The sequence below is a fragment of the Dromaius novaehollandiae genome, chromosome 1, assembly GCF_036370855.1.
Source record: "Dromaius novaehollandiae isolate bDroNov1 chromosome 1, bDroNov1.hap1, whole genome shotgun sequence".
In the NCBI taxonomy this organism is placed as follows: domain Eukaryota; kingdom Metazoa; phylum Chordata; class Aves; order Casuariiformes; family Dromaiidae; genus Dromaius; species Dromaius novaehollandiae.
Window position 1 is genome coordinate 36,446,164 of NC_088098.1, and position 26,762 is coordinate 36,472,925.

The 26,762-nt window shown below is 35.9% G+C and overlaps 1 protein-coding gene across 4 annotated transcripts in view; it reads left to right on the top strand.

Moving 5' to 3' along the window:
• The window catches only part of CNOT2 (CCR4-NOT transcription complex subunit 2), a 95,295-nt gene that overhangs the window by 62,266 nt on the left and 6,267 nt on the right, over window positions 1-26,762 (top strand). For all 4 annotated transcript variants that reach the window (XM_064509012.1, XM_064509017.1, XM_064509006.1 and 1 more), the window contains 12 exons: window positions 6,020-6,086; window positions 8,917-9,064; window positions 9,657-9,839; window positions 12,317-12,396; window positions 13,685-13,810; window positions 16,282-16,406; window positions 18,325-18,445; window positions 18,554-18,710; window positions 22,627-22,688; window positions 22,785-22,834; window positions 23,641-23,741; window positions 24,298-24,442. In XM_064509012.1, coding sequence (XP_064365082.1) covers window positions 6,020-6,086; window positions 8,917-9,064; window positions 9,657-9,839; window positions 12,317-12,396; window positions 13,685-13,810; window positions 16,282-16,406; window positions 18,325-18,445; window positions 18,554-18,710; window positions 22,627-22,688; window positions 22,785-22,834; window positions 23,641-23,741; window positions 24,298-24,442 — 1,365 coding nt within the window. The remainder of the gene's footprint in view (window positions 1-6,019; window positions 6,087-8,916; window positions 9,065-9,656; window positions 9,840-12,316; window positions 12,397-13,684; window positions 13,811-16,281; window positions 16,407-18,324; window positions 18,446-18,553; window positions 18,711-22,626; window positions 22,689-22,784; window positions 22,835-23,640; window positions 23,742-24,297; window positions 24,443-26,762) is intronic.

The window sequence follows — 26,762 nt, forward strand, 5'->3', positions numbered from 1 at the left end:
AGTAGTTAAATCCAAACTGAATGGTATTTAGAATTAATGTTTTACAGACGAGCTAAATCACTGTGCTAAATGGTGTTTCTGTATTTTATCAAAGAGCCATATTTAATAGATTTCCACTTAACAATATAAAATCGTTAATGTGTGTATAGCAGCATTAGCATTTGAAGTGGTTCCGTGAACCAGATTCATTCCATGCATAAAATCATCTGGCTCTGCTAGAAGGGGGAGGTTATGGTCTCATGTACAATAATTCAATTCACTGAACTTACTGTATTGTAATACTGGTGTTTTACATGTTCAGCCTGTGTTTTTTGTGGTTTTTGGGTTTTTTTGTTTTTTTGTTTTTTTTTAACTTTCAGTATGCAGCCAGCTATTTAATTAGAATAAAATATTTGCTTTGTTGTCCTAGTACTTAAATGCTTATGGAACTTTTTTGTAGCATCTTGTGACAAGTTTTCTCTTGGCTCAATGATACATCATACCAGCAAACTGAATGTCTCTATGCAGAGAGAACTCATGCTTAAAGTTTTAGTTTAATAGCCATGTTAAGCACCATCATTAACACTGTCAGTTAATGTCATTGCGACTCAAAAGCAGCATCTTTAAGATCTTCAGATAATGCTGCCAGCAACAGAGAATTTCCAGATAGGCTCAGTGCAAAATATGATGCTTGCCATGTGTTGTTAGCTCAGCATGCTTCTCAAGGGCCAGTGAAGGCAGGAGATCACAACCTTAAATTATGATATCTGAAAGATTTAATAAAATTTCATGTACTTTTCAGTATTTGTATTTGGTTTTCTATTTCATTTATTCAATAATGTATATTAGTAAAAAAAAAAAAAAAAAAAATTACACTTGCAAATAATCCTCCTCCAAATATCAGACTTTCAGAATTTTATCATTGATACTGGTTTTGAGATTTGGAAAAATTTTGTTACAACACATGAGTTTTGTGAGTAGTGTATAAGAAGTACCATGTAATACAGTGTAGGACTAGCAATAATATTAAGTTTTAAACTGAAAGAGTGTAAGAAGTCTAATTTGTATCAGTTATTTGGGCTTGATTTTTTTTTTTAACATAGTTGTTATAACGCTTTCTCCTTTTGAAGCTGTGGGTCAGCTGTTTTATTATTAAATAGTGCAGCACAGATGGCAGATACCAGAAATAAAGTAGTGCAAATACAAAATGATGCTTATGTTTGCACCTGTGAGAAAACCATCATTTATCAGCCCAGATATTAGTTGGACTTATTTGCTTGTTCTAACATGTTTTGCTTTGGGGAGTTGATTTTCCCATGCTAAATTGATGTATTTTAGCTTCAGCTTACTTTGCGTTTAAGAAGGTGGCTTCAGGATATAGCTGCATGTTGTAGTGGCTTTGGCAGGAGTGTTGCTTTAGTGAATTTTCCTTGTGCCTCCACGCCAAGGTGTGCTGCCGTGGCAGTTACGGTGATATGCAGCCGTCCCGCAGTTAGTGGGCGGTTGGCTTGGAAGAGGCAGGAGACAGAGCACGGAGGTGGGAGCTGTCTGAATCAGCCCTGCTGAACCTCCTCCCACCTTCGTGCAGCCTGCATTGGCCTGTCTCCTGAGGGAGTTTAGGAGGCTGCTGCTTTTTCCACACTTCTAGCAAATTCAAGCAACTGCTGGTCCCGCTTTTGCAGGATAGATACTGGCACTCCTAAATAAACTTATTGCAATAAACCCATCAAGAATTAATAAAAGCCAGTAGAGTAAAAATAGTTCATCGCTAGGAGGAGGAAATTGTGTGATGTGTGATGGTACATTATGGCTTACTGACTTTTGGTGTGGGCCAGTCCGTAGAAATTGAGCTGTCTGTTTGAATCATCAGTTGATTTGAGTTTAGAAGCAGAATCTCATCTGGTCAGAATTGCACTGCGATCATTTGAGACTTGGGAGTAAATTGATTTTCTCATCTTAGCTGAGTATCAAGTCCTTCAGTATGCAAATACTGACTATTGGTCCTTAGGTATGCCAGTAGAGTAAAATGCATTCTTCATGGTGCACGAGGTATTGTTTGCGTATTTGTGTCTTTGCACTACTGGAGATGCAAATCTTAGGCATCCTCTGTCTTCTAATGACATGTACAAAGAAGGCCAGTTGAGATAATTTGCTTAATTAAATCATACTGAGTTAGAATAAGAACAAAACTGCTGTGTTATTTCACAACTGTTTTTTGTGGTTGTTAACCATTGGCAAATTGATTAAACTCAAATGCCAGAACTTGAAGAGCGGATTTTTTTGTATGTCTGCAGCAAAAGCTATTGGTGTTGTAAGCTAGTTTAATACTTCCCTGAACTTTGATAGAAGGTGCCCAGTCACTCATTTTAAAATGTTGTTGGTGCTGAATACATACTGCTGGAATATGCTCTTCACTGACATGGTTTCAGTTATTTGGTAAGTATTTGGTAAGACCATTTTTTTCCTAAAGCATTGCCATAATTGGGTAAGCTTTAAAGGATCTTAACAAGTGGGAGAGGCCTTAGTGACCTTGTGTGATAGCCTGCCTTCATTTTTACTAGGATTGTCATGACCTTTGGCTGGTGTAGGCTAATAGAAACTCAAGAGTGACCTATATCCCCCTTTGAGTATGCTCTTTGAGAACTGTTTTATTTTATTTATCCTGTGGCAAGTAATGCAATCAGATAAAATAATTTAATAATTCCAGACTCCTGGAAGGAGTGGTGTTAATACTGTTGGCAGTGTTCATCTTGCATCTTTAGTATCTGCGGCAGACCAAGTTCAAGTAGACTGTAATAGTAACTTGGGGATTGTGAACGCGCATAAAGGTCCTGCTAGCCTATGTTAATGTTTTGGCTAATTCAGCGATTTTGTTGTTGACCTAAATGGTATGGAAATAGTAGAAAATTAAGGCAGGATTTTAGACTGCATACTTAGCTATGGCAGAAAAAATAGTGAATACTGGTAAGGTTTTTGGCACATTAAGAAATAAACTAGAGATGGAATAAGAGTTATATCCATACAGCATTTTCCTCTTCATGAGATTTAAGAAATGCTACATTTAATCTTCCTGGAACAGATCCACCAGAATTTTTCTTAATTTCATCTTCTTCTTGAGGCTTATTACCCTTGATGTTCTAAGTATGTTATGACTTTAAAGCTAGTTCTGTTAGGCTTATTGAATTTAATACTTGGTCTTTATTGTGGTTGTCTATAAGGGTTTCTGTACAAGTCACTTTGAATTTAACTTTTCATGTAAAAGCAAATGGCACAATACATGTGACCTACTTTGCAATGTGTCAAAAGAAAATCCAGTTTTTAATAAATATCATTCATTAAATGTTGTTTGCCATTCTTTTTCTTTTAACTGGATTTAAAAATGGAATAGTAATCAGTATAAAACAGATTGGATCTTGTTTTCCTCTCTTTCAAATAATTTAATACCTCTTAAGTCTGTGACTTTTTTTTTTGTGTATCCAAGTTAATGTCATAAATATTTTTATGCTGTGATTTGTACCATCTTCCACTTATCGTAGAGACATGCTATCACAGATCAGGTGTTTTTATGGGATCTTCTTTTTGGTTTAAGTTATTTTGCTTATCTGTCCCAAAGCTGCTGGAGCTTTGTGGCTGCCGTTTGGGTCTCCACGTCTGATTGTCGCTGCCTCTGTTGCCCATCTCCTTGTCCACAGGGGTATCTTGAAACTTCTTATCCGTTGTTCTTTCAAGGGAATCATGATTTGTCATGTCTCGAAACATGTTCTGGATTTTCCCTGTTGTCAAAATTCAGTGCTCTTATTTTTTTTCTCCACATTTTACTTCTGTCCTTCCTTTTTTAAAAACTGCTATATCACCTTGTTTTATCAGTCTCTATTAATGCTGCACAAGCTTCTTAGCTTGGACAAGGAGCGTGGTATCTCCTGATTCTCTCCTTTTCACAACACTGTGATTCACACTGCTCATCAGTCTTGGTATGAACGAACTCAATTCCTTTGAGGTCAAAATGAAGTGGAAGAGACGTTCCTTTCCGACCATTGCATGCAATTGGGTTTTACGCGAAGCTAACTCTAGTTAGAAATGCATACATACATGCCCTTTTCTGTCTGTTTTTATGTACAAATCCTCTCCCCTTTGCGCTGCATTACTTGCTGATGTAGACATGGCTTAAGAACTTTACTTTATCTGTGCTAAACCAAAGTAACTGATAGCTATTTAGAAGGTCCTTTTGTTCACAGCCAGTCCTTCACAAAGGAGAACTTTGATCCAATTTGGCACAACTTCTAATTATAATTTTTCTGCAGGGAATTGTCGTCTTGCTACTTCAGACCTTTTTTATGTGTGAGTTGCATGTTTATTACTGTGGTTGTTTGTTATTATATGTATGTTGTTCAAAGTATCTGTGAATGCATAGTATTTTTCAGGTGATACTTATCATGCATTTCCTGATGGCCTGGATGGATAGTAACTGTCTATTTTTATTTTTCCACTCATGCTTTGTGTAGGTATTAAAAAAAAATTGTAAATACTTTATGCAGCTTACGGACATCAAAAGTATTTGTGACGTTCAGTGTCTACCCTGCATGTTTTATTTCTCACTTCTACCATCTAGATTTGGCCCTAGTCTAGACAGCTGGCTAACAGATCCAGTCTATCAAGTTTTGTGTGAGCTTTGTGTTTGTCCAGATGAAGTCAGCAGAACAGTTTACAGTTTATCACAATAGAAGTTATTTTGTATGAATTCTTTACTCTCAAGTTGGAAAAGGTTAAAATTCCATTACATGCAAGAATCCAGACATTTCCTTTCCCTGAAACAATTCTGCAGTTCAATCTAAGACCAGGCTACTGTAGCACATAAGCAGACATTTTGTCCATGGATCAGTAAGTATGTGGTTCTGTTGCGAATTGGATGGATCAAGTCAACTAATACACCGTCTTCCTTTAAGGGCTCTACCTAACCGACAAACATCTACTCTGTTCTCCAGGGACTGAGATTTGCTTGAAGAGTCCACATAATCTGTTCTAGTGCTTAACTGTCCTTATGATTGCAAAGGTTTTTCTGAATATTTAGCCTAAATCTTCTGTTCATCAACTGAAATTGATTAGTGCTTCTCCTTTCTGCAGCAGCATGGAAAGCAGTTAATTCTTTTCCTCTTACAGTTATGATTCAAAGTCTGGTGTCACATTCCTTTCTCAGTTACCATCTTTTTGGAGTAAACAAACTCAAATCTCAATCTTTTTCTTTATAGATCGTGGTGGCTTTTTTTAGATCTTTTTTGTTGCTCTTCTCTAGAGTCTCTTTAGTTTGTCTTTTTTAAGTTTGGTGTCCAAAAATGGACAAAGAAGGTTATAATGGAAATATTTGGTAATATTTGGTGTCCAAAAGTTGACATAATAGAGTGAGAAGGATTACTTCATCTGACATTTGTGTATCTTACCTGTTTATATGGTGTATACAAGCAAGAAGCTAACTTTTAGGACGGTGTGTCAAAGTTTTCATGCTCATTTCTCATCTAATGTGCATACCTGTTTCTATATAACTGCTGCTAGCTAGCCACTCATTTTCCACCTTTTGTTTTTGCAGCTGATTATATGAAACTTTGCACTTCCTGTTACTACGTTTAACAATGATTATGATTTGCTTGTATGATACATGTTTTGCAGGGGAAATAAATTACATCTGATTTAAATAATTGAGTATTCCATCTCCTGTAAAGACACATCTCTTAGTTGAAAGGGCAGAAAATTTGAAATATATTACTTCTACAGTCTTCTACCTGATGCTACTTGTCAAAAGTAAAAGAAAGTTATTCTTATACACCTAAGCTCCAAAATTTTTATTGGCATGGAATATTCTGTCACAGTTGTTACTATACAGATACTTGGGGGGTATCTAAAATGTTTGATGATTGAAAATGAGGTGGAGTTTTTGCTTATCTTTTTGGCAAATGATTATACAGTTACAAAACCTCAGGACAAGGTAGCGTAATATAGTCATGTCTTTAATATAAACTTCTTATAAACTTTTTTTTTTTAATTTTAGATGCTGGCATCACCATCAACATCAGGTCAGCTGTCTCAATTTGGGGCAAGTTTATACGGGCAGCAAAGTAAGAACTATTTTTATTGATACATTTGTTTTTGCTAAAGATGTTTTAGTTTAATGCCCTTTTGGCAGAGAACATGCGTATCGTTTTGGTTTTTGCTGATTGCAAAGAAGACCTAGTATGTCTTATTTGTGTTTTGGGTGTGTGGTTTTTTGTTTGTTTTGTTTTTTGGAGAATGCATTTTTGCATTGCCTTAGTATGCAAAGTGTCACGTGTTGACACTGGATAGCTGTTAAATATCCAAATATAATCCCAACTGTAATCTGTCATCATATGAAGAATGTGTGTGATTTAACTGTGTCTCTCTAAGGAAACTGGGCTAGGCGAAGATGAGCCTAGTACCGAAAAATAAGTGCTACTGATGAGCAGTAGAAGGAACAGCTTAAATTATAACTGGTATTTTACATTGCATGGGAGCAAATTAAATCTTGTCAGTGTGCTTGGCAACTCATGTTTGGATTGTTTGCTTACTCAGTAAGATTGTTTGCTTCTGTGCTGCTCTTTTCCACCTCTTGAAGTCGTCTTCTGTATTTGCCAGTCTGCGTCTAATGTTGCTATAGAAGACACACAAAGAAATAGTCATACTGCTTAATGTTAGGCATCTAACTAAAGTGCCAGAGTTAAGTTGTAGTTGGCAGACAGGTGTCTCCAGAGATTGACTCCAAGTATATGAGTTAGATATAGTTATGCAAGTAGAATAGATTTGTGAGCATCACTTTTATCACTGTACTCCTGCATATGTTTGCAACTTTCTAGCCAAGTGCATCTGATACAGACACCAAGGATAAGTGTCTTCAGGGTATTTTAGCAAGTGTGAGGTCAGTGTTGCAACTAAAATACTTTTGAGAGGAACAAAGCTGTTCATGCCCAGGTGCATTGGTAGCTGTCAATCATTTAGCAAGATGTCATATTATATAGTGGAATCACCATAATCAAATTTAATTTCTAGGCACAGAATTGGCCACTTAATTGATCAGCCTGCAGCATTGCCTAGGAGATCTCTTGTCTCTGTTTAAAAGAAGGAAAAAAAGAAAGTAGAAAAAAGAAGCATAGGAAAAAGATTTTCACTTCTGTAGAGTGAATGTTTTAACTGCCCATACTTGTCATCCAGAGCCCATAGTCTAACTTCACTGTAACAGCCCTACTCATTAAAAATTCTAATGTAAAGAAAGCCAACAACAAGAAATAACCATCAGTTAAAAATGGGTTGTATTGGAATGAATGCTTGCACAAAGTTAACCTGAATACAGTAATCCTCTTTTTTCAGTGTGCTGTATTTAGCTCATAAGTGTATGTTTTGCTTCACCATTTTATTTTTAAAATTCTACCTAATTGTTAATCAGTATGAAATATTTTTTGTAATATATATTTATGCTCATTGAAATTATTCTGATGCAGCAAATTGCCAAAATATTTACAGTGAACACCTTAATATAATCGGCATTTAATGACTCTTACGAGGCTCGTTATAGCGAGCCTCATTATGTCTCAATCTGAATGTATAGAAATAAATATGAGCATTGGCAAAATTTCTCATTGCAAAAATCTTGGATTGAGAATTGTAATATAGAACGGTGAACAAACAGCAGTTTTCAAAGTGTGAAAGCTTAAGACCTTTGAGGTTTCCTCAGACCTTGTCCTTAGTAATAGCCTGAGCATATGTGCTGTATCCATTCTTTATGTTCTTGGTATTTAATCGTCTTTTACACTGGCATATTCAGCAATTCTGACAGGGTGATCTATAGCAGAGACTGCTGATTCATCATGACTTCTAACTTAACTTGTCTGTAAGATAAGATTTTGCATGCTGCCTGCGAGGTACCTCAGCAGCCTGATGCTTAAACCAATAGAGCAGGTACTTGGAGCTGTCAGTTTTATGTGCCAAGTTTGTTTCTGTTGCTAGGCTGCATTAAATGGCTGCTTCTTGTCTTTGGATGTAATTCCAAAACTTAATAAATACAGAAAAATGATGTGAGAATGGTGAGAAACTTCATAAAGTTTTCAAACATGTTTTCAGAGAGGGCAGCTAACTGGGTATTTTTGTTTTCATTTAAAGCGATTTTTTTTTTCCTCACTAAGTGCTTATTTTATTCTATCATACACAAATGCTTGTGTGGAGAATATTACTGATCAGTGTTAAGTCATCTGTATGTTTTTAATTGTTAATAGAGGGCAGTTAAAGTCCTACTTGCTTTCTTTTCTCAGACTATTAGACCTGACGTGATCATAGACACTGAAGTTGTGTTATCACAAAGCAGCAGCTTAAACTTTACAAAGAACTTTTCTTAAAAGGGGTGGTGGTGTCCTAGAAACAATGTTATGGAGAACTATGTATTCATGATTTTCTTTTTTAATTAAATATTTGCTTCATTTTTAATGAGACAGGGCAGTGTGCTAAATACTGGCCATATATATATCAGCTTATTCAAAAGTAATTAATCTATTCAGTAAAGATGCTAATTTTCTAAAAATGCTGCCAACTTTCTGAGATAATGCATAGATGTGTGTGTCCTCATCAAAAAATCAAACTTAAACCCTTCCTTTAGAGTCCACATCTCAAAGGAAATGAAATTTCTTTAGTCACTCAAATACAGAAATGTCTTAAAGAGCCTTTCTAAAGTTTAACCAAAAGGGGACTATATTGGAGATAATTGGGATTCTGTTATGCAAACAAGGACTTAGTTTTTACACTGCACTTGCCTTCGGTCTTTGCACCTTTCTTTTTTTTTTTTTTTAAGGTTGTCAGCATAGATTGTTTCCATCTACATTAGATGGATTAGACTTTGTTCCTGATTGCTATATATTTCCACCCCTCTGAATTTTTTCTCAATAGGTGCACTAGGCCTTCCAATGAGGGGAATGAGCAACAATACCCCTCAGTTAAATCGCAGCTTATCACAAGGCACTCAGTTACCGAGCCACGTAACGCCAACAACAGGGGTACCAACAATGTCACTTCACACGCCTCCATCTCCGAGCAGGTATTTATTGATAGCCAACATTTCTGCAGTCGTGTCTTTCGGCAGGGCACTTTTTAAGTGTTATGCGTATCTTGCCTCAACTACTTTACAGTCTAATTAATAAAGAAAAAATAATTTCTATTTACTACTGCCTGTGTTGGGGAAATAATACTGTAAAACAGTAAGATAGAACTTACTGTAAGACAGTATTTGATCTTGTACGTGAGAGAAATTGCTGGCAAATTCTGCTTCAGAATGTAAGACACCTAGTTTTTGGATGTTCTGGTAAATGTGTGGTTAAATTTTTTTATATGCATGTCATTCACAGTTTAGGGTATTAAGGTAGTAGGTCTGAAGCACTTTTCAGATTCATAATACTTAAGTATTTATGTAGAACTTGACTGAGGATTTAATTAGTATGTAATGGGCCAACTGGTATTTCTGAAGAAATCAAAAAACTACATTAATTACAGAGAAGTAATAACCCAAACATACTGCATTGATGCTAATCACAAGTTCAGTTGCAACAGCTAAAAGTCTGTCCTACATAACTTACATGAGTAACCAAATACTACTGTACAGATTCATCTTTTGGATGTTTTTTCTTTTTCAGGGGTATATTGCCTATGAATCCTAGAAATATGATGAACCACTCCCAGGTTGGTCAGGGCATTGGAATTCCCAGCAGGACAAACAGCATGAGCAGTTCAGGGTTAGGCAGCCCCAACAGAAGCTCTCCAAGCATAATATGTATGCCAAAGCAGCAACCCTCTCGACAACCTTTTACTGTGAACAGGTAAGACTATTTAGTCAGACCATCTCCATACAGCTGTGGCTATGTTTTCATACTTCTCTTGAAATCTAAGGGGTTTTTTTATCCATTAGACTAAAGCCTGAAAGTGCACCTTTGTATGTTTTAGTCTCTTGGCAGTAAACTTTGAAGCTGCTTTGAATGTTTGCACAAGTTTTTTAAGCTAAATTCTGGCTTTGACTGTTCCATTTCTACTGCTGTTTCTTTAAAATACATGATGTTCCCAATGAGTTCCCTAGTTTTTGAAACATGTCTTGATTTTTTTGTGTATACACTGTCATTTTAATAGTATTCATCTATGAGTTTGGGAAGAAGTAAGGCAAGATTTTATAACACAATGGTTTTTCTAGAAGAATTGTTAACTGATTCAGACACAGTAGAGACCTTATTTTTTACTTCTTCAAATTTTAGAGTAATATGGAGAATAATATGGAGAGGCTTGCCATTAAATTAAAGATTTGATGCTCATTTTGATGCCAAAAGTGTCTCAGTCACTTCTGATCTTTTTCTAACTCTGTGGGCAAGATTTTGGCATCAGAAATCATTAAGCTTTCATTTGGGTTCTGTTGCTATGTTTATGCTTAGTTTATATTGATAAACTTGTAGTTAAAAGTTTGTTCTTTCTATCTATCTAATGTGTGTAGTCACAACTTTGCACAGCTGACTCTGTTTTCTGTGCTTCATTCCACAACCTCATGGTCCCTGTGCTGCCAGCTTCTTCCTTTTCCACAATTGAGGGGCCCTTCCTAAAGGACTGTCTTCTACCTTGAGCACAAAAAAAGCTCAGGGCAGTCAGATGCCCAATCTGCCCAATCCAGTATTTTACAAATTGGGGAAAGGAAGATGAAAACTAATGTCACAGTTATCTGAAACTTCAGTCTGTTTAGTTCTGTAGTTTAACATAATGATAGAGGCATAAAATGTCTTTTCTTAATGGCTGCAATAGAGATCTGGCAGTAGCAGTTTATGTTCTTGGCATGTGGAAGACTTTGTGTCTTGCCCTCAGATTGGATTGAATCTGCCTTTTCTTCCTGTGATGATAATTTAAAAAGAGAGTTTTATATTTCAGAGTATTTTGAAACTTGAACAACATAAAAGATTGAAATAGTAACATACTTAGAAACTCTGAATGCAGAAGGTAATGATTTTGGAGATTTACTTCTTTAAATATTCTTTTAGCTGTTGGTTAGAGATAATGAAATGGTGTTTCCTTGACAGTTCATTAATTATGTCACTTCCATGAAGTGTTTAGAATAGTTGCCTTAGTTTGAGCAATGTGTTTTTAGTGTTCTGAACATCTAAAATACTTCACTTTCTCTTTATTAGTCACATTGGTGCAATATGTTGTAAAATGAGATAATGCTGGTTAACAAACAGGTTCTCATCAAGGTAGATTAGATGCCCTCCAGATTGGATGGTCTCCTGTTAGTGCTCCCGCCAGGTCTAGAATTCACAGAAGAGACCAGAAACCTATCTCTTCACGCGGGTGAAGTGTCAAAGATCTGTATGCCTTTCAAATACACCGCCTTGATGAAGCAAAGCAGAACAGGGCCATTCTTGACGGACTCTTGCCTTTCTTGATGTCTCCATACAAAATGAAAGATTTGGGGCTATTTCAGACTGAAATAAAATGCTTCAGATTTGCAATTTTGAAAATGTCCATGTATATAACATTTCCATTCAGAAGATATGTTCGGGATTTTTATTCACAGAAACTTCTAAAACATCAACTTACATCCTGTTACAGAGGAAAAATGAATGTTGTGATTTTGCACAGGGCAGAAATCCTGAATTTCACTCAGCTGTGGGCTACCTTTTGGCTTCTCAGCATCTTCAGCTTGCACAGAATGAAGTGGATCATTTGTGAGGGTGTTTCTCAGACCAAAACCAGTCCTGTCTAATATTTGAATGTTTTGAAAAATTTTTGCTTGCCTGTTTAGGACTTGAATTTAGCTGGTTTCTTAGTATGGCAGATGAGCAGATCTCTGTGCTCATGATGACATCATACCTGCATTGTGATGATTGCACGACGTAACTGTTCAGCTTACCACTCTTGAGCTTACAACCGAGTCATGACAAACTTGATCGCTTCTGTGATCCGTTTTATCACTTGCAATGAACGGATTACAGTCTGACTTCCAACTATTACATTTACTGATGTTTCATTTATGTATTATTCAGTAAGGATCATGTTTGTCATAACTTGTTGAAAAACAGATGCTGAAGGCGCTGTTGCTATTAAAAATTCAGTTATTTTAAAATTGCTCAAGTTGTCTTGATTCAGCAGTGCTTGCTGCTGGTCTTAATTTTCAGAAGTATAAAGGAAAATAAGTAAAAATTGAGTTTAGACTCATGTGGGGTGCTGAAATAATTTGTGTCTTAGTTTTTTTCCTCAATGTCTTCCGCTGGAGATTGCAAAGAATGTATTTCCTTTTGGGTGACTTCTTGGATTTTTTTCACAGTATGTCTGGATTTGGAATGAACAGAAATCAGGCATTTGGAATGAATAACTCCTTATCAAGTAACATTTTCAATGGAACAGGTGAGTCTGCTCTGATGTATGTAGATCTTAAAGTACGGTAGAGATGGGTTTTTTGACTGAATAAGATTTGTTGAAAGTATTTTGCTCTGTTTGAGGGCAGTTTTGTCTTAACTTTCAGTTGTTGCATAGAAATACTGCTTGCTGTTAGTAGAAAATACTTCTACATATTCTTAAGTAATATCTGTGCTTTTTAATCCTGAATTTAATGTTGGAAAATATTTTGTTTAGGTCTAAAATTATGTGGAAGAATAAGTATTTTGATTAGTATTTTTTTAATGGTGTAAAATAACATCAGAGCAGTGCTGTTTAATTGTTATTACTTGCTAACATTGGATTCAAAATGTTTGAAGACGAAGTAGGTGTTCCTTAGAAAAATTCTGCAAATCACGCGACCGTGCACACCTGCTCTGTTAGAAATGCACAATAGCCTGATAATTCAGGGAAAACCATTGCTAATTGTTTATTTATCAGAGAAGAAAGATTGATCTGTTTCCTGTGAAACTATTACAGATTTATTAGAAATCTCAGACTCCTTTTGAGCAGCCAGGTTATGAAGGGATCCTTTCAGTCAGTTGTTTCGGTTGTGATTTTTCTCTGGGAACTATTTCTCCACCCAAATTTAATGAATTATACAGAGACACACATACACACAAGCGTTTTTGGGCAGGCCATGTGATATGCAGGGTTTGCGTGCGGGGCCGGGCCGATGTCACAAGGCAGAAGGCAGGCCGGGGCCCGCACACGCAAGCACCCGGCAGCCCTGCGGTGCAGCACTTGCGCCCCTGCTGCCGCTCTGCAGCATGCGGCTGCCCCGTGCAAAATGCTCCTCCATAACTCGTGCTGCACCAGCTCAGGGGCTGACCTTCCCGTACCTTTCCTAAGGATGTAAGAGCTCCCTGATGCTGCTACCCATGCAGATTTTCTTCCTTGACACCTTCTGTTGATAGCACCTTACGTTTTAAACAGGTTGCCTATCCTACCACCGTAGTTGTGATTGTATTGTACAGGTGCGGTGTTTAATTCAAAATGAAAAGTTCTTGTTACTAAATATTACTGACTAGGAATTGTTTTAAAAGAAACATCTCAGTATTCTTCAGCATAATCTCATAACACCGAGATTATAGTTATTCATCATATGTATACTAAGAGTGTTACCTGTTGTAAAAAGATCAGGTTGAAGAAGGAAAATATTTCTGATATTTGTCCTGCATGTAGTGAAGTTTTTCCACGTAAAGTCGTCTTTGAGTAAAAAGCTTAAGGGAATTTAAAATATCTGCTTTTATTGTAGATGGAAGTGAAAATGTGACAGGACTGGACCTCTCAGATTTTCCAGCGCTAGCAGACAGAAACAGAAGGGAAGGAAGTGGCAATCCAACTCCATTAATAAACCCTTTAGCTGGAAGGGCTCCCTATGGTATGACTATACTTTTGAAAACTTCTTCAGTGCAGTAGTATTTGCAACACTTTGAGTGCAAGTATTTGCTTGATTCACCTTTTGTTGTTCGTAAGACAACAGGTAGCCTTTTCAAAAATGCCAGACGCTTGAGCTCCTAAGCCTTATTTTTGAAAATGAATAATCAATACCTCTATGATTGGAGATTCAACTCAGCTGTTTTAGGTTCATCTTCCATAAAAGTGGTTGGGGTTTTCAGTCTGGATAATATACTTCTCATCCCTTTTAAAATTTCTTACACAGTAGATTGTTTTTAGATGCCTGTATACAAAAATTGGCAAGGTATGAGTAGAACATTTTAGAAATAATATTTGATCAGTACAGATGTTACTATGTAAAAAGTCAGCAGTTGTAAATTTACCCATGTATTTCACTGTTTATTTGTAGTACTTGCTGGAGTACTGTTCATTATCACTTCTATGATGAGCCTAAGATTTCAAAAAATTAACTATTATCAGTCAGATTCGAAGTCTGTCTCATATAAGTCTTACTGAACAGTCTGAAGCATTAAAAAAAAAAAGACACATGCAGATCTTATTATGTGGGTCTGAAAAAAATCAGGTAAAATAAGCACAGTATTTCTTTTTGTTACTGCTTTAGCAGATTTTGTAATGGGTGTTGCATCGGCTACTCTCAGAAATTGCTTCTGTAACTTGAAGTTCTTTCTGGGACGCTTCTCATATTTCCAGCTAAAAAGGCTTAGTGTTTCCCAACTAAAAAAGCTAGTGTTTTTCAAAGATATCTTCAGTTTTAATTGGAGGGAAATATTAGGTACCGCATTATCAGGAGAAAGTAACCTCATGGACGGGGTGTAACCACTGCCCTCTGCTTAAGATAGCTGTGAGAAACAGCTAAATGAGTTAAACTGAAGTGCTCCTGAACACAGGCAAAAGTCACTTCCCTAAACAAAGGCATAGAAAAGTCCCACGGAGTGGAGAGCTAATGTGGCTTGTAGTTCTGTGAGACTGTCTCTCTCTCTGAAAGAGAAACAAGAAAATGCATGGAAAACTGGTAGACAGTAAGGAGGTTAGAGGACCACTTTGGTGTACTTATAGAGCGATTATGGGACCGTGGTTTCACCTTCAGCAGCACAGCTGCATAAAAAGTCTGTAGTCACTTGCTCCTTGTGCTTACACCATTTCCACATTTTGGTGCTAGCATAGCTGTTCGCAAAATTATTTGGTGAACCAGGAAGGGAATTTATGTCTGAAAAGTTACGTTAAGCATCTGCTTAAAGCAGGGGATGGATGTCAGGGTAGAAATAATGAAGAAATAGAGGTAGGGGATGCACTGGCCACTGTCTTCAGCAATAAAAAGTGGAGAGCACTTTTGGTTATGGTCAAGAAAAAGAAGGTTTGGGATTCTGAGTGGAGACAGTTTCTTAATGCTTATCTTATTTAGGAAACTTAAGACCTCAAACAGTTTTTAGGTAGAATGAGTATATGCAATATAATTCATGATCATTTTTCTTCATCCAATGGAAGAAATCTAATAGCTCTGGATGAAAAGGGAGATCAGCAGAAACAAGATTGACTCAGTGTATTTTCTAAAACAGGGAACTCCAACCTCTAACTTCAGAACATAAAAAGTCATATAAATTGTCAGTTAGTGAACCATTTTAGCTATTAAACATTTATTAAGAATCTTTGAAAAATAAGCCCTACACTTCCTTCTGTCTTCCTTTATTCTAGTGTTATGTAGTTAGCTACCAAATCACTGTGTTGTTTTTCTGTATCTCAGCAAAGAGTATTTGCCCTTGGGCGGATGGGGGGTTTTTCTTTTTTATGCCAGTAAAAAAAAATTTGCTCTTCAGTAGTTGGAATCCATGTTCCAATGCGAATGGCCTACTTTTTATAAATTAGGGTCAGAGCACTGAGAGTTGCAGGCTAAATGCTTTCAGTTTTCTTACTTTGTATGTCACAGCAAGTATTTCATTGGTGATATGTTCTGTTGCAAGTTAGCTGGGTATCTTTTAAGAATATGTTTCTAGCCAGATTACGCTCAGAAATTCTTCAAGCATTTAGGGCAAAGGAGGAAAAATGTATTATAATCTTTCAAATAATACATCCTTCCTTCATCAGTGGATTTCCTTAAATACTACTTTAATGATGCCTCTAAATATTATTTGGATTATTTAGCTATTCAGAACAGGTGCTATCCATGGTTAAAGTATTGGGCTTAATTCTTAAAGCAGTGCATTTTTCTAAGGTATGAATTTAGCCCCATGTTTCTTACCTCACACTTAAATAGGAGATTTCAGTGGAATATGTGTGGATGTTCTAAATGAATATGCTTTGTTTTATTTTACCTGTTCTTTGAAAATTGTTTGTGTTATACAGTTTGCATATAATGAAAACAGTAAGCAAAATACAGCAGAAATTTTTTTGCTTAGAGGTTATTTAATGACATCTCTGCTTTCACGTTGGTGATAGTTGGAATGGTAACAAAACCAGCAAGTGAGCAGTCCCAGGACTTTTCAATACACAATGAAGATTTTCCAGCGTTACCAGGTTCCAGCTACAAAGACCCAACATCAAGTAATGATGACAATAAATCTGTAAGTAAATGTTACTGCTTCACTTGTTTTCACTGTTCCTTCTTTTTTGATAATTATATTTTAAAATGGGCAGTAATGCCAGTTGAATATATTTATAATTTAAGATCTTCAAATTTGCTGCTCTAAGTTGGTGAGAAAATTTACATAAGCATCATTTCATACATAGCTATGTAAATGGAATTTCTCAGGAAGCAGCTTTTTTGTCCCAACAGTCAATGTGACCTTGCTTTCTCAATTTCATAAATGTTCTGTGCATCCAATATATATTTTGGGGTGGAGGGGGAAGGGACTTGCATGAACGCATCAAAATTAGCTTCTAGAACTGAAATCTATCTTTCAAGTTTTGCATTTTTTTTTCCTCTACCAATTCCAGCTCATTCTTTGCTCTTGGTGTTATAGGCGCCTCTCATTGGTAGTAATAACTTACACATTTTAACATCTTTCTTCAAAGCTGTCAAATCCTTTAAATGTTAGGTGGTACAATATCACTTCAAGGTAAAATTCTTGATGGGGGAAATGAAGGCACAGGGAACGAGCCATTTTAATAGAGACCACTGCATTCATGGGTATGTTGTAGACTAGTTGTATGCATTGTATCTTAAATATTGTTGTAATTATTACATGTTAGATGTATAGGTTAACTATAAGATTATAAGATTATGGGTTTCTTCCATTGTTTTCTCTGAAAGATATGTCATAAAAATTGCTTAAATGAAGGTGAATACACTAAACTTTAGATGACAGAGGAACTGTCTTTAGTATAGTATTTGATAAGATGTTCTAGTTCATCATTGTTTTGTTACTTGTTATTGCAAAAATATGTATTAATCAGGGTGACATGAGTACTATAGTGTAGATAGTAGATGCGACTACAAACTCGTGGTGAAAACTGAAAAATGTAACTCTACAAAGAAAAGAGAGAGAGAGAGAGAGAATCCCAGTCCCCAAATGCTGTTGCTTTGTTTATACTACAGAGAACGTTGTGATACACTTACAGTACGGCAAGGAAGGAAGGAGCGGATGTGAATACGTTGTGTTACTGCAGACTTGTTTTAAGGAATGATAATAAAGTGTAAGAAATAATAGTTATGAAAGATATCTTTTGTCAGGATATGACCTCCTGGAAAGCAATCACAGTTTTCTCAACACACATAGTGTTTACATCTCTTTCCTAATGGTTGCAAGTGTGCCAACTGTGTGTCGCTTGCTCCTGAAATTGGCTTGAGTTATTACCAACTTGCTACATCAGAGTGTTATGGGCTGCAGGAACAAGACTATATTGGGAAAACACATGACGTGAGGAGTCCAAAATACCCCCTGGCCACAGGCACTTGGACATCCATTGTGTATTCAAATTCAGTTGTAAAATATTTTCTTACCTTTTCAGATTGCAAGCTGTAGGCTTATTAATAGCTCACTGTATGGGAGGTACACTTTAGGAAGCTGTAACTATTAACTAAGGTTTCTCAACAGAACATGAGGGCTTCAGCTTTGTTCCACATTAGTGCCCGATGTATTAGAATGGCTTGACATATTGCTTAGACATAAATCCTGCAAAATGAGAGCATTTGCATGTGCTTAGTTGTACTGAATATTCCCTTATGCACAAGTGTAAACCGTGGTATAATAGGTGTTAGATAAATGACGCAAAGTATTTTTCCCTTCCCCATTGCAAAAACCAAATGATTAGGAAACACCATAGATGTAATTAATTAAATGATGATATATGTAATTATTCGAATAATGAGATTGTCTTAAGACTCCTATAATATTTATTAAAATATTAAATGTATCATATATGAAATGTGTAACAATTCCTATGATTTTTGTAGAGTGCTTGACTCAAAAGATATGGTGAACCAGTTTTTCCATTTTGGATAGTTTCTATCATACTAACTCTACAAATTATTTGTAATAGAATTTGAATACATCAGGCAAAACATCATCCAGCACAGATGGGCCCAAGTTTCCTGGAGATAAAAGTTCAACTACGCAAAACAACAACCAGCAGAAAAAAGGGATCCAAGTGTTACCTGATGGTATGTGCCGCTCCATATTTTCCTCTCTAAAAATTTTGGCAGTCCTTTAGATCATCTTGTTTTTTCCGCTTGCTGAAAGGAGAAAATTAATTTGTTCTTCTTGCCTAGGTCGGGTTACCAACATTCCTCAAGGGATGGTGACGGACCAGTTTGGAATGATTGGCTTGTTAACATTCATCAGGGCAGCAGAGACAGATCCAGGAATGGTACATCTTGCATTAGGAAGTGATTTAACAACACTAGGTCTCAATCTCAACTCTCCTGAGTAAGTTTCTGGATTTTAGTACTGTCTTCATTTTTGGTTTTATTATGCTGTCATTTGTAATAATAGGCTTAGTTAGCTGATGTGAGCATCAAAACCGCAAGATATTGTGCCAAATAAAATTTGAAAATGTAATGAGAGTAAAATAGAACCTTCATAACCAAAAGAATTGTGCTTTGAGGCATACTGAAATCTTGTTTTGCAAGCTTTCAGTAAATCTAGTGGCTTCATTTATTCTCATATCTTCTTAAGGACTTTCTTCAAGGGATTGACAGTATATTGTTAATAAATTTCATGCATATATTATCTTTCAAATAATAATCTTCCCTCAGGATATTTACATTTAGATGACAGCCATTTGGGGGTAAATTTGATTTACGTTAGTGTAGTAATGAACAGTGCATCTGCAGTGTTACCCTGCACCAAAGATTAATTTAAATGAAAATGTAGTTTTATAGTTAACTTCCAATCAAGCAGTTCACCTAAGTTTAGTCATTTAGGCTTCCTTTAAAGGCAGGAGGGAGAAAGGCTGGCCTCTGTAATCGGTGACTGCAGTCCACTGAAATATAAGTGCTTAAGACAGGTAGGATGAATCACCAGCCCAGAGTGCCTCTCTTTCTCCACTAGTTGCAGAAGGAACTTACATGATCAGTTTAGGCAAAAATGCCAATCTTCTTGATAACTGAAACTGGGTGAGATAAATCTCTGGTGCTCTGACTTTCAACTGGGAATCTTCTATCATGACAGTAAAGACTTTTGAGGAATTTTATACTCTGAGTTTCCATGCCACTGGAGTCTGGAGGGGAAATAAGCTGCTACTTCCCTTTTGCATTAAAATACAGGTGTAAGAAATACACATAGTGTTGACTATATCCTTTTCTATATTAATTCCATGTCCTGATATAATGTGTTAAATTGCATGAATCACTTTTCGTTTTTCAGCAAAGAAAAGGCAGGAATTGGCCACGATATTCTGCTTTACTTTTGTGGAGGTGCAACTGCATGCACTCACTGGGATTGTATTTGTGCAATTACCTGAGGAATAATTGAGATGTTTGGCTGCCTTGTGTAAAGAGAGTTGTAATTGTTTGTTTCAGTAGAGAGTTGTGTAATATTAGTCTTATTGACACAGTAATATATGAATTTCAAAGCTTGCATATAGCAAATTAGTAAAACAAGTACAGAACAGCTTACACATGCGGCTTCCGTGCTTCTCAAATTTATATGCACCTGAACTATGAATGCATGAGTTCAGAAAAGATTGAAGAATGGGGACATCAAGGTGAGAAGGAAAGCATGGGGAAAACGTGGCTCTGGATTTTGCAATCTTGAAATAACTGGCATTAATTTACCTATTTCTTTCTAGAGATGGAACCTTTTAGAAATGATAATTTCTAAAAATTCTTCCCATAGAGCTTGCATCAAAACTTATTCAAAACATTACACCATTGGCACATATTTCAAAACTGGCTTCCAAAGGCAGCCTTCTAGTACAATTATATGTGAAATTGGCAGACTGCATTACGTTTACAAAATACCTTCTTTAGGTGTAACCTTACCCTCGCAGATAATTTTTCACTGAAATCAATAGTTTCTGGTTCCCACCCCTTTCTCCCCACACCGTAATGAGGATGCATAAAGAATAATTAAACTGACCTAAAGTTACTTCTTTCCCTGGTAGTTTGAGAACTTATGGCTCTTGCTGGTAGATGGATATCCTGGATATCCAGGTGATATTAACGTCATTTGCTATTTTCAGTACAGATTGTTCAAACATAACTTGAGGAAAATCATCTGAAAGTAAAATGCTTTTGCTCTAAAAGTATTTAAGATAGATCTGTATCTGAATTCTTGAGCTTCTTTCTCACTGTTCCTTAACACAGGTGGAAGTCGGTGATGTAATATCATTATGCAGCTATTTTTTCTTGGTATAGACATGCAGAATAGTAGTAGTGATACTACTTTTGGTAATATCTTTGATATTTCATTCAGTGTTATTCAGTAGTTTTAATGACTAAAATAAACCTTACGTTTAACCTACCTATACGGAAAATCTGTGTAAAAGTAGTACCTCATTGGACAGGAGTACTCAACATGCTATGTGATGACTGTGTTAACGGCTGTGTTATGCAGCTCCTGAGTACAGCATCCAAATTATTATTGTGTGAGAGTGTGTGTGTGTATCTAAAATAAATATATATTCTCACACACATACATAAATATATATATAGAGAGAGTGCTCTGCATTTCCTTACCATGCTTGCTGCAAATAGCAAGCTGGATTTTTAAAAGCTTTTTAGCATTAAATTACTGTATATAGGATATTTATGGTCTTGGAAGGAGGGGGTAATACTTAATACAGATAGTTTTGTATCATAAAATTGGATTTATTTTATACTACACAAATTTTGCAACGAGTATGTGCAGTCCTCAGTGTCCAGTCAGTGGTCTTCCCTTATGTTTGGGTTCTGAATTACCATTTGAAAAATTAAAAGCATTTCAGATGTGGAAATCTGAATTTTTCTGCTCTGTGAGGTACTTCTGATGCTGAAGGCATCTATCTGACTTAAGCAGTTAGCATAGTAAATGTGCTTTTGGAAACAAAATTTTAGAATTAAGCAATATATTTCTCATTATTTGAATTAACCCCTCTAACTCCTAGTTTTACGTATATTTTCTATATAGGTAGGCTAAACTTTATTTTAGTTGCTGAAAGAATGATTATATATTGCCTATATTCCTTTGCTGCGAGAAATGCTTTTAGTTCTTTATATAGCAGTTTGTTCACGTTCTGAAGCTTCCTGAAATATTCATCGAATAATATGCATGCTGTCCAATCCCTCCTTGAAAAATGTTCAATTAGTAGATTTATTTGAATCACAGAAGGAATACTTTCCACAAACCCTGTTTTATAAAGAGGTGCCGTTTGAGTCTCTGGATTCTTTGCTCTAAGAAACCAAATCTCTAGGGCTTGTATGATGTGATGGAGTTGTAGAAAGCTGCTCTTCTTGAGGCAATGCCTATCATACTTTCAGGAGAAAGAATGTTGTAGTTATTTTCAGCATCTGCAGATTTTACCACTGAAGTCTTCCTTCGGGCTCTATGGCATAAGCTCTTGCACACAGTAAGAGTAGTTAGCTTATAGTAAGATTGACACCACTTGATCAGTATAGTTTGTGGCCCATATAGCTCAGCTGGGAGTTGGAAATTAGATAGTTTCTTGTATTTCAGATATTTTTATAGCAGCTATTATGAATTCAACTAGAAGGAAGCAAGGTTTTAATAGGGTACCATAAAAAAATACTCATTTACAAAATAGCCATAATATTGCACTGTCGTGTATAATTAGAAGTAAACTGTAGCTACCTGCCAAAAGTATTTTTTGCTCCATCCTTTTTTTGTTTCTTTACCTGTTAATTACAAAATTCATTGGTCCTCAGTGCATCAGTCATTGGTGTAAAGTTGGAAGGTTCATCATTTTCTTTAGCAAACTAAGGGCTCCATTGTTCCTTTTTCCTGACATGTTAAAAAACCCATTTGAAAGGAAACTGTTAAATCTAATAATTTTTTGCATTTTATTTCCATAAACCAAGACCCAATGGGCTTGTGATGGCTGTTTCTAGGCAAATTGAAATACTGTGTAAACTTGGGTCCCTAAAAAGGGTTGGGATACCTGGCACTTCAGTTAAAGGAATAATAGATAAAAAGGAAATCTTGGCCCTGTAGACTTTAGTGGCAGTTTAAATGCAACTTTACTCTGAGTATTAGAAAGTAAACAGATAAGTAACTGTTTTAGGAAAATGGGCTGAAGAATTCCCTCTCTCTTCCCTTCCTATCCCAGGCGGCGATTTTGGTTGTATGCTGTGGTTTTTCTAGGGTTTGGAGTTTTTTTGGTTTATTTGTGGTTTTCTTTCTTCAGAAATCTTTATCCCAAATTTGCATCACCCTGGGCATCATCACCTTGTCGACCTCAAGACATAGGTAAGAAAGAAATAACTATTTAATTCAATGTTAATATTTGCAAATTACATTCATTTACATGTCTTAATAGTTGCATCAATTCTGATTCTTTTTTAGACTTCCATGTTCCATCTGAGTACTTAACTAACATTCACATTAGGGATAAGGTGAGTACCTGTGTGTGTATGTGTGCATATTTTTGTCAATCTATTACCAGTAACTTTCTAAATTTTCTTTCAGATAAGTATTGTTTTTCAAAACCAGTACATTTTATTGATGTCCCCAATTTCTATTTTAAGAAAGTGATGCATTAACAGCCTCGTTAGACACATCATGCACCCTTTTCACCTTAGATAAGGAAAACAAAACAGGGAATGGGTATGGTTAGCTAAAAAAATAATATTTTGTTATGGGGTCTATGCCCTTTACACAGAGCACAAATCTGTTATAATCCATATAATATTCAAATGCCATATTAAACTGAGATACTTCTTCCTGAGATAAGCTTAGAATCTTGAGTACCTCAAGATGTTTTTACATTTATCGGTTGCTTCAACATAGGAATATTTTGTTGGATATATTTAGAAAAAGATCTTACTGTAGTTTTGTTAGAGGAATTGTTGAGAAATATTGTGAGAAATTGTAGTAATGTTACTCACACAGTGTGAAGTAAAAATGAACAAATACATGTAAATGTAAAAAGTAGATTGAGATATATGCAAGTGCAGGGAAAAAACACTCTTTTACAGATTTGTTACCTCTGTTTATTTTCCTATTGCATCCTGTAAGCTGCAAAAGTTAACTTCAAGAAAAATGTATTGTTTTAATAATTTTTAGTCTTGTCATTATTCACAGCACACTTAAGAAGGAAGCACATTCTGGATGTATCTTTGTGTTCTTTAAGTGGGGTAGTATGTTTTACTACATTTATCTGTTGTGATTTTTCATCCTTGTTTTCTTTGATCTTTTGCAGCTGGCTGCAATAAAACTTGGCCGATACGGAGAAGATCTCCTGTTTTATCTCTATTACATGAATGGTGGAGATGTATTACAGCTATTAGCAGCAGTAGAGCTGTACGTTCAACCTATTTTGTCAGTTTTATATGATTTAATTATTGCAATAATGAAGTAGTACGTGTTTAAAACAAAAAACAAAAAACACACACTGAAAGCAAGCTTAGTCAATCTAAAGCTGGAAAACTTTTTTTAAATATCTACTCCACTTTGGCTCCATTTTGTGGCTTTTTCATTCGTACAGTGGAAATCAAGTGCATGTTTCCTGTAAATTTAGCTTTATTGTAAAGCACTGTGGAAAAGTGGTATGCAAATGCCAGTAGTTATTAAATTTATCCATCTAAATTATCCATCTTCAGCAAAATGAAAAACAATAAAAAATAAGAGTTTGTTGTTTGAACTCACCACACTTCTTTCTTAAAGTTTCATATGTGATTAGTTTGAGATGTAATAATTGTATGGAAGAGGTATGAGATAGCAGGTATAACAATGCTTTAGGAATTTGGTTCTGAATATGTTGTAGAGTTTTGATAAACCCTTAAAATTGTAGTTGATGATGTCAAGACTCAGGTAACTAACACTGAAAATTATTTTTCCTTCCTGTTAAAAATTAAAGATTTAACCGAGATTGGAGATACCACAAAGAAGAACGAGTATGGATCACCAGGGCACCCGGCATGGAGCCAACAATGAAAACCAATACGTACGAGAGGGGAACATATTACTTCTTTGACTGTCTTAACTGGAGGAAAGTAGCTAAGGTATCTCTTTTCCCTTGTGCAGATTTTTTAAGTCTGTCAACCATGTATTTTTAGAAAGACAAAAGTAAAAAACAACCCCCTCCCCCAAAACCCTAGACTTCATGACCTCTTGTTTAAGTTCATTATCTTAAATTTGATGTGGGAGGGAATACAGGTTCCCTAAAACACTGGCTTGTTTATGGAAAAAGAGGAGCTGCCTATCTTTCCTGTTTTCACTGGGAGGTACAAGCATGTAGAACTTGTCACTTTTTTTATGAGTTCTGTTAAAAATAAAAATTCTTTTCAAGTACCAAATTGCAGAATAACAAGTACGGCTTGCCATTTTAGAAACCAAGCATGCAAATATTTTATTTTGCTTTAGAAAATTAAATAGGGAGCAAACACATCTCACTTTTGAATTAAAAACTGGGTTTCTTTTTCAGATATTGTCTCTCCTTCAACACACTGTAGAAATTTTGTGCCCTGTTTTCTGAACATCAGAATACTTTGAAATAAATCACTTTTCTGTGAGGGAGGTATATTTTCAAGAGGGTCATTTTCTGAATTGTAGGCCAAGAGGCACTAAAAAAAAAATTATAAAGAACACCAGTCTTTCCCTTTCCACTTTGTTAATCAGTTTGTTCCTTTCTGCCCATCAATACTGTCAGCAAAGTTCATCCTTTACTTGCATAGAGTTAGCTTAGGAAATTTATAAAAGTGTGCTTTGTTTTTCCCCATCTTCCCCCCAAGATGATTTGCAGTATATTAATAGCTTCCAGGTTTTAAGACCATCTCATACAGTATCTTTTCCTTGCTGGATCTTCTTTTCTGTGATTTCCCCCCAACTCCCTCCACCAGAGCAAAGGTTTCCTAATGTAGTTCTGTGCAAAAGTATTATTTGAGTAAACAGAAGTGCTGACATTCACTAACCCGACAGGAGGCGTATGCTCTTGAAAACAGCCTGTCTTACAAGGTGATGCATTGGGCTCCAGCTGCAGCAGAAAGATATTTGCACAGTATACACACAGCTGTCACACCTAGCTGGAATCTGAGTTAAATAGTTCATCAAGAATGCCATCGCCCACTTAATTTTTGTTATGTAAGATTTTGTGGATGTGGCATGATTTCCTTCAGGTTTTAGCTGACGTATCCAATTCATCCATGACAAAGCAAACATAGAACATCAGCATCAGACATTTGGTAGATATACTGTATCATGCTCTTCCTTTTCTCTGAAGAAGACTTAACAGATCAGACCAGATTAATCTTGAAGCCTTGAACTTAACAGATGCGATTCCTGCATGTTGGAACTACGTATTGTGGTTCCACATATATAGGTATTTCATTCCATCAGAAATCCCTTCACCTGAAGCCTAATTTCTTGAATTGTTTGCTGATGAAGCATTTCAGTTCTGTGATCAAGTTGCAACTATGTACTTTGATATTATGACATATTTCATTAAATATTTATATATCTGTTAATGTGTTCTTAACCTTCAGTTTTAATTTAAAAGGTGTAGACTTCAGTACTCTCCCCTGTGTTAAATGCATTATATTTCAATCTACGGGGTAGGAATAAGTTTCCTGTTTAGATTAACTAGATATGGTGCTCGTTCTATTTTTTTTTCTTTGCACCCAATAAATTTGCTTAGTCTGAGGGAAGGAGGAGGGACTGAGTAATTCTCATTTTATTTGTTTCAAACTTCGAGAGGCTCTTCATTTTTCTGTGACCCATCACCTCTGTAGCTCTTCCTGTGGCTGCAAGACAGCCAAGATTTCCTTACTTCTGTCGTTTTTCATATATGCAAGTTAATTTCAAGACCTTGAAGCAAACAAAGACATCGTTGCCCTCAAAAAAGCCTAAACAAAAGCTAACTTTTAGATTTCACTTGAATTATTGGTTTATTATTTGATATACTCCCTTAGGTCTCCTGAGAATCTGTTTAAACGTATTTTATTTATACTTGATCTTCAGAGAGGGAATAATTACCTTTTAAAAAGATAGGATCCTTCTTCAGAATCAATTAAATGTGTTTCAGTTATTAATGAAGAATAACAGTCTCATCCAGGTGCATAGTTCAATGGATCAGACTGAGTTTATACCCAATTTGGAAACACAGAATGTATTTTACTAGAGGGAAGGTAGTGCCCATTTTATACAGATAGCAACCTCTTTAGTGTCAATTCTTTCTGTACCTGTAGCAGAAGAGCATCAAACTGCTACTTGATGTTTAAGCATTATTTTTGAAGTATTTTCTCCATTTGGAGTCTGAAGTGCTCTCCTGAAATCCAGCATCCGGTGCTTCAGTTGTTAATTAGTATACTCTATCTTTCCACTTTA